Source organism: Manihot esculenta, chromosome 11 (genome assembly GCF_001659605.2).
Source record: "Manihot esculenta cultivar AM560-2 chromosome 11, M.esculenta_v8, whole genome shotgun sequence".
Taxonomy (NCBI): Eukaryota; Viridiplantae; Streptophyta; class Magnoliopsida; order Malpighiales; family Euphorbiaceae; genus Manihot; species Manihot esculenta.
The window spans coordinates 31,193,389-31,202,008 of NC_035171.2; the positions used below are offsets into that span (position 1 = coordinate 31,193,389).

The window sequence follows — 8,620 nt, forward strand, 5'->3', positions numbered from 1 at the left end:
AATCTAACGGGAGGGACCAATGGCATAGTTTTTAAAAATCACAGTGACTAAATTGATGATTTTTTAAAACAGATGGATGAAAGATTACATTTCACTAAACTAGAGGGACTAAATTATAATTTACCCTTCTTTTTATGATTTGTTGTTTGAGGAGAAGTAGCGAAAATCTGTTGAGATTATTATGTATTTTTCTCAGTTTTATTACTGGTTTTAAATATCTAATTTTAATTCTAAATATCTAATTCCAGTATTTAGATATCTACTCTCTTTTTTAATTTCTTAAAAGTGATGAATTTTTTGCTGCAATTAAGGAGGAAATCCAAAATTGACAGCAAAATTTTCAAGGAGTATTGGCAGTTAAAATATTTTGCTACAATAAGTTTGCTCAGTTGAGTTTTTTTATTGAGTGAAATTTAAAAAAGTTTTTGTGTATAAGAAAAGTAATGTACCCATCTCTAAGTCTATATTTCAATTATTTTCATCTTTGTTTTGATGTTGCATATACAGAAATTTTAGTTTTTGGTTTGTATTCGCAGTACTTTGTTTGCTTAGCTGTTTCCATCTGGTTTTAAATATCTATATTCTATTTTAGTTTCTGGTTCTAGACATCTATTTTCTATTCTAAATCCAACATGTTATCAGAATTTCTAAACTTTGTGTTTTTATTTTAACGATGGTTTCAAAGCCTCCTTTTGATTTTCCAACACAAGCCACTCAAAAGAGATTATTACCATTACCTCCCAAACCTCTAATATTCCACAACAGAAAGAGGGCATAAGAACAAAAAAAAGAGCCGAAAATATAACTCTCCCAAAATTAAGCGGATCCAAGCAAGAAGACGATCACTCAAAAGAAGACAGAATCCTTCAAGGACCACCAAGATGCCCAAAAAAGACGAAATCTAATGCTTTAACTTCATATTGCACCTTCACACAAGCGAATTTCCTTCGAGATTTTGTCGGCAAGATCAGCTACAATAAGAGATTCATTACCTTCGAAAACTATACCCAAAGACTTTCCGAAATTGACCGTATGCAAAGCTTCAGATGTGGGGGAACACATGAACGCTTTGAGGATTTTGCAAAATGGGCTTTATTGCTTCTTGTTATATCACTATCAGAGGCCACAAAGGGTCCAACAGAAGCACCACGAGCCTTTGAAGCCTTTAAAGCTTTTTTCTTCCCTCCTGATCCTAATTTTAGATACAGATCACTAAGGTCAACAATTGGCCTGAACTTGGATCTTTTCTTAAGAATTCTAGTAGCCTTATATGAGGATAAGGGCACATTGCTTTCTAAACTTGAACTTGACCCATCGTTATCCTTAGAACCATCTGATTTTTCAGGAATAGATGAAGGCACAGCATGAGAGGAGGACAAGTCATTACTCCTTTCCAACTGTTTTGCCGCATCAAAAGAAGAATTAAGAGGAGAAGCACATCCCAAGAACTTTTCATGGAAGCCAACACTCGTGTTTGCCAGCTCATGATGAGTATCAGCATTTGAAAGGTCATTTTGGAAGCTGTCATATGCAGAAACAAAATTGACAGCATTCTCAGGTCCATTCAAAACATTCACATGAGAAATATCATCTGAGTTACCTTGCTACTTGAAGACTGATCACAAACCGAGAGTGTATTCTCCTTTGATGGATAAGAGGTTGGTATAGAGCCACTAGAAGACCCATAATTTTTTTTATAAAAGACAAAACATCACCAACTTCCTCACGTACAGAGATGTGAAACGATATTCACCCATTTCAACTGCAAAAATTCTATTATTAAAATTCTCAAGATTATCAATAATGACCAAGATTCTAGCAACATCCATGTTTTGCTTTGAAATTGTAGAACTATCAATAGCAACCAAAATTCCAATATTTTCACTAAACCGTTTAAAGAAATGCGATGACAAAGCTTGTAAGGGAACACCGTACAATCTAAGCCAAGCCAGATGCTTATTCTGTGCAAAAGAAGAATTGTAAGGGTGAATATTGATGAACTAACTGCTCAACCATTCCGCATCATTACAAAGAAAGCCATCCATAACATCCGAGCTTTCAAAATTAAACAGCACTTTGTCACCCCCTAAAAGAATTAACTTTTATAGAAAAAACACCCTCCTTAATTAGCAAAATGTTCATGTATATAGTACAAAGAGTTCACATTGATGGCAGTTGCAATAGCAGTCCTAGAGAGCCATTCTTCATTCACAGATTGAATATCTTCTAGTACCTCATAAGAGCCAAGAGATTTGTATGAAATAGACTGATCAGTCCCGGGGCAAATATCAAACATCTCATTTTTTATGTTATTTCTCACAATAGGGGGTGAACGAAAAGGCTCTTCCTGATAAGAGTTCTTGGCATTCCTATCAACAGACCATCTTTTACCTTGCAAAATCACATCCTTAGAGAAATGTAATATAGCAGCTCTGAGCTTATACGATCCAATCCAAAAGAAATTGAGAGTTCTAATGAGATTGTGCATGATGGCTACTGAGTCAACACGAACAAAGGCAAAACGTTTGCCTGATTTGGTTAATTTTCTTGGGACAAAAAGATCAGCCACCCTTACAAACTTGGAAATAATTTCCCTAAGGAAAACTGCATCACACGTTGCGGGAAAGTTTTCCAAGTAAAAGGTTGGTAAACTTCTGGGTCAGAGGGAACATCGGCTAGAGGATGGAGCATCACGATGGTTAGGTTAGATAGGAGAGGGTTGGGGAGGATATGAAGGGGTGTTAAATTGAGAGGCCATACTGATAAATACTTCACTAAGCAGTTGATACTTACTGCTTAATGCAGGTTTTTTTTTTTTTTTTTTTTTTATCAATGGTGGCTCTTCTTCTTTACCTATTGTTCTCTTTTAGTGGCAGAAGGTTATAGCCTCCATTCTCATTGAATCATTGAATAATGACTGAAATAAATATAATAATTCTATTATAGTAAAAAATGAAGTTGTATACCCTTGATAAAAGAATAACAAAAACTAAATAAAATAATAATTTGTACATCTTATATATAAAAATAACTTTCCAACTTCATCTATTTCAAGAAAAATATTTTTAAAAACAATTTTAATTTTGTATTTTTTATATCCAAAACATTTGAAAAAATTAATTGATAAAATATATTTTTCAAACTAAAAAAATAGATTTTTTGTTTTAAAAATAACTTAAATATAGTATAGTAAATATTTTATAAATAAAAAAAATTTAAAATTGCAATTTTCCAAATAATGATGTATTAATAATTTTGCATCAGTGATGTATCATTAACGAAGTGGCTTGTGGGTTCATTGAAATAGATAACACAAAAGAGTTGCTTTGAAAACTCTTACCTACCAATAGCTCAGTACAATGGGCTGATAGAGATGGAAGTTTTGATAGATCCAAATCAATTTATTTTATAATTATTAAAATTTTTTAAATATTATTTAATATATTAATTAATATTTTAATAATTATAATTTATTTTTAAAGTGTAATTAATATTAAGTGAAATTTTGTAAAATAAATCATTAAATTAATTTTAATTTTAATTTTTATTAATTAAAGTTTCAAAATTATATATAATCAATGCGAACTCAATTGAATTAAAATTATAAAATTAATAATTACTAGTGAAAGTTTGTAACATAATCACATATTTAGATTTATACATGGAGAGAGAAAAGAAAAACAGGTTATTTTCTTTTTTTTTCTTAAAATAATACAATCTCGTATTTTATTATTATTAATAAATTAAAATTTATTAATACTAAAATTATTTCCAGACCCGTGAAATTTTTAATTTTAAATTTTAATTTCAATTGAAACTAATTGAAAAAAAAAATTCATGTTATTAACTTAGATTTTCTCATCATTACCTTTTTTTTTTGGGTGATGGAAAGCAATAAAACATCCAATTTCTAGCTAAAGAAAATGGTCAAGCTTCCAATTTCAATGTCATTTTTTTTTTCTAGTTTACATCAAATTAACCCAAAAAAAAAAATCAGAAAGAGGGAGCTAAAAAAAACCCACTTTGAGAACATTTGGTCAAGTAAAATTAGTCCATTTCAAAGTGCTTTCATCTTCAATATCTCAAATCTCTTCACCTTGAGATTTCACATTTTGGAGAGTATCCTAATTGTTCCATCTCCCAAGTGACCTTTGAAGCAACTATTTCATGCTGTGGAAAATACTCCTAAAAATTCAAAAAAAAAAAATCATAATTAATATTTAAATCCTTCTTTGAAAAAAGAAAAAAAAATGGAAATAAAGAAAGTGGCTTTCACCTCCATTTTCTTGACCAACTCTTTTGGATTAGGGGCAGAAACTATGATATGGCGAGCATTTGGACTAATGAAACCTTCCTCTACTGCTTTGTCAATAAATGACAATAAGGAGTTGTAGTAACCATCCACATTCAACAATCCCACCTGAAAATACAATATTTCCTTTAGCTATTTTATGATACAATTGATTTCGATCGGACTTCAAATTCGAAACTTCTTAATTACACAGACAATTTTCTTAAACTATTTTAGATATTAATAACTTCTCTTTACTTCTAGTTGGTGATTTGTAGAGTGTAAAATCCAAAATGTGAGTGCATTACAATTAGAATCAATACCATATAAAATACATGAAAAAAGGAAAGGAAAAGTTGGTTTACAGGCTTGTCATGGATACCAAGTTGAGCCCAAGTTATTACTTCAAGCAGCTCCTCAAGGGTTCCATAGCCACCTTCAAAGACATAAAAAAAAAAAATCAGTCAATTATGCTTCGTGATGATCCTAATAATCAGGGTTGGATCCCGTGTGCAAATTTTCAGTAAAGCATTAATGGGTATGATTTGGTTTGAGCCATGAAGCTTCAATCAATGTTCCAGTATGTACTAAGCCCATACTTGATTTCCTATAGATAGGTGAGCCTATTTTAGTACCAAAAACTAGGACTATTTAAGGACCAACAGGACTAAACAAGGGTAAGTGGCTGACTTTTCCTTTGGAAAAAAAAAAAATTTAAAATTAAAGGTAGAAAAACAGGGTTTGTGTCTGCAATGGGAAACCAATAACTGTAATCATTTAGAGACTGTAGCTGGGAAAAGGACCATTTTGGATTTGAAGAAGAGTTCACAATTATTTTTTGTAGCTTGTTCATCACATGGACTGCTTGCTAACCACAGAGAGGAAAACAAAAAGCCTAATTTTCAGTGTCAGCTGCTGAAGATAATAGTAATGGAGAAATAGAGTCGGTGAGTATAGGTTTTCAATATTGGGTTGCTCTCTAAATAGGTCTTTGCTGGATATAAATTCAAGAAAATTTACCATTATTTCACTATAAAAAATAAGCTATAAGTTTTTGTTAATAAATAATTTATTGTCAATATTCTAACTAGTCGATAAATGATTTTATTGCTGTTTTATTTTTTGTTACAGTATTTTAGTCAACTTTTGTTTTTTTTAGTAAAAAAAGCATTAAATTTTGGAGGCGAAGAATAGACCAGGTAAGGCAATGAATGCATCAGAATGTCTAGCCATTTCTGCTTTTCTTTGGTGCATATCAGCAACTGGCTTCACTTCACCTACTGTTTCTCCGGTTATCTGAAAATCAAAAATAAATAAAAAAAAAAGAATCCAAGTCAATACAAAAACAAAATCCACGAAAGAAAAACACTAATTTTGAGAGTTATCCACAGAGAAGCAATGATGGTGTAGCAGTGGTGGTGGGACCAAAACCAAAGTCATAAAGCATAAAAAGAAAAGAAAGAAAAGGAAAATACAAGGAAAATATACAATCATGTATGTTTAATTTTATATATAATGCTTTTTTTTGACAATTAAAAGATTAAAATTAAAAGAAAATAAAAGAAGAAAAGATAATTAGAAAAGGGGCAAAATGGTGAAAAACCCAGTGGTACCAAGTGGATTGATAGACAAGTTGAAGAAATATTCAAGCCCATGGAAAAAAATAAAATAAAAAAAAAAACAAATAAAGTCTCAAATAGAGCAAGAATAGCCTCAAATGAGACAAGTATGAAATCCCATTTTTAAAGATAACAAAGGAGAGGTAGAAATTCATGTAAATAGCCACCATATGAGATTAAAAAATAATCATAGAATTTTTTAAAAAAAATAAAGAAAAAAAAACACATTTAAGAGGCAGGAAATAAATTTTATTTTTTAACTTTTATATGAAAAAAAAAAAAAAAGGAAAAGGCCCTACAACATTATAGTAAGAGGAGAAAATACCTCTCTAGGCATGAGTGTCTTGGGAATAACTCTGCAGGCAAATATAACCAAAAATTAGTTTCAAGAAGCATGAAGAAATTATATATGGAAACTAAAGGAAAAAAAAAAAAAGAATAAGGTTTAGATGCTTTACCCAATCACATGGCGGCCACCATTATAAACAGCTTGAGAAATCAACCCCATTAAACCAATACTCCCTCCTCCATAAACCAGATCAATATTTCTGGCTACCTGTTAAAGAATTTAAAAAAAAAAACAAAAAGTCAAAAGAAGACTATTAAAAAAAAAATCAAACCAGTCTTTGATGAAGTACCCATTGAAGTACATTTTAGTTATTGTATTTTAATAAAACCCAAATGATAATTAATGAAAATAAAGTAATTATTTATTTTTTCAATATTGATTAAGTAAAGAATTTTTAAATTATCTCAAATTGACTACTGTGTAAAATGTGGCTCAAAGCTTGAAAACAAAGTAAGCTACATGAAACCAAAGCAGACAAAATTGATGACAAATTTATTTCATCAAACATTACTTGAAATTCTTGAAAAAGCATAAAGGAAGAAATGAACAAATCTTTTTATTGTGGTTTCTAATCAAGAATTGAAAAGGTAAATAGAAGAAAGCACTAGAAAACAAAACCAGAAACAGAGCAAAAACAGGGGAACCAAAACAGAGTCCGAATCAGAAATCAAAACAGATAAAAACAAGTTTAAGAAGCTGAAAAAAGAAAGAAAAAAAAAACGGGAAAGTGAAAGAAATTTCTAAAGTTGAAATCACAAAGGAAAGTAAAAACAGAGAAGAAGAAGAAGACATTATACCAATTCTTTTCCAAGCTCAATAGCAGCATCTTTATAGGTACTCTTTTTTCCAGGACTGCTACCACAAAAAACACAAATTCTCTTGAATTTGGAGAGTCTCAAATCCTTATCAATCTCCATAGATGTGAGAGTGTGAAGAAAAAGAAAGGGAAGAGAAGAAGGAGAAAGTGACCCACAAAAAAGGTTTTGGTGAAGGATGGAGAAGAGAGTTCATGCATATATAACGGTAGAACAGAGGCGTACATTAGCATGCGTAAAATTCCATACTCTATAGTCCATTTCGTTTTGAGGATCTTGTGGAGAATATTGCTGTGTTACTTTGCTATTCTTCTACTTAGCTCACCGTCCAATCATATCTGCCTCCATTTTACCCTCATTTATTCCATGCCCACCTCAGCTCTACCCTTTTTTTTTTTTTTTTTTTTTCATATGTATATTTACTTATTTATTTATTTTCTTTTTTGACATCATATTTCTTTTTAATATCATTTTTTTCACCCTCACTCCTAAATAAAAATTTCATAGAAAACTCCACCGAAATCCTTTTGATAAATACAATTCATCTTATTCTTTTATTACTAATTCTCAATAATAAGAATTTAAAACAAAGAATAGATATAGCAAATAAAAAAAATAAAATAATTAAAAAAAATTCTATTAAAATAAAAGAAATAACTAAACAAATTTCTGGATTATCATACAAATTAATTGACGAATATAATCAAAGAGAAAAGAATATAATAAAAAAAACAAAGAAAATAACGTGTTATATTTTAATAATTAGCTCTTGTGATTCCACTTAAATAAAATAGTCATAAATTCATTTTATTCAAAGAAAATAAGTCATGTTTATTTATGAAAAAAAAAACATTTCTTTGTTTTTTTTTTAAATTTTTTTCATTCTTTACAAATTAATTTTTATTTATATGAAAAACAAAGAAAATACAAAAAAAAAATGAGTTCATTTATTAATAATAAAATAAAATTTCAATTTTACAATTAAAATTTGTCTATATCTTTCATAATTAAAATAAATAATTATAAAATATTATATAAGCATATTTTACTACAAGTTTTAATATGTATTCTTCATTTATTTTTTAATAACATAATTAATTTTTTTATTCTAAAAATGAAAGTTATAATACAATTTTGTTTAAAAAAACTCAATTGTTTTCCATCTAAAAAATATTTAGTGATAACCGCCTGATTTTCCTAACTCAGGAATAAGGACGGATCCAAAAGAAGGCCACAAGTCCAAAACCCGTGAAACTATACGCTCGAAAGACGGCCCAATTTCACAAGCCTGGAATCAGCAACCCAAGGCAATTCGAATCAGATACGAGCACAGACCCAATAGGGAAGCAGGCCCAGTCACTCACCAATTCGCACGCGTGACAGGGAAAATTAAATGGCCGCCTGGCGTCGAGAGGGGTTTGACACGTCCGTACATACGAACCTGAGTGACATAAACAGGTAGCATAATAGCAGGAACATGGATAGGTAAAAAGGTGGGGGTCTTATCTTTAAAGGGATCTGCTTCTTCCTTCCCTTGGGGGGACTC

At 30.3% G+C, this 8,620-nt stretch overlaps 1 protein-coding gene across 1 annotated transcript; it reads right to left on the reverse strand.

Annotated features, from left to right (window-relative positions):
* Positions 1-3,915: 3,915 nt before the first annotated feature.
* Positions 3,916-7,361, reverse strand: LOC110625962 (cytokinin riboside 5'-monophosphate phosphoribohydrolase LOG1). The gene is made up of 7 exons (XM_021771674.2): positions 7,057-7,361; positions 6,369-6,466; positions 6,236-6,266; positions 5,488-5,587; positions 4,657-4,727; positions 4,277-4,420; positions 3,916-4,185 (listed from the first exon to the last, which is right to left on the reverse strand). The coding sequence occupies exons 1-7, from the start codon at positions 7,174-7,176 to the stop codon at positions 4,093-4,095; spliced, it is 657 nt and encodes a 218-aa protein (XP_021627366.1). The 5' UTR covers positions 7,177-7,361; the 3' UTR covers positions 3,916-4,092.
* Between the last annotated feature and the right edge of the window lie 1,259 nt (positions 7,362-8,620).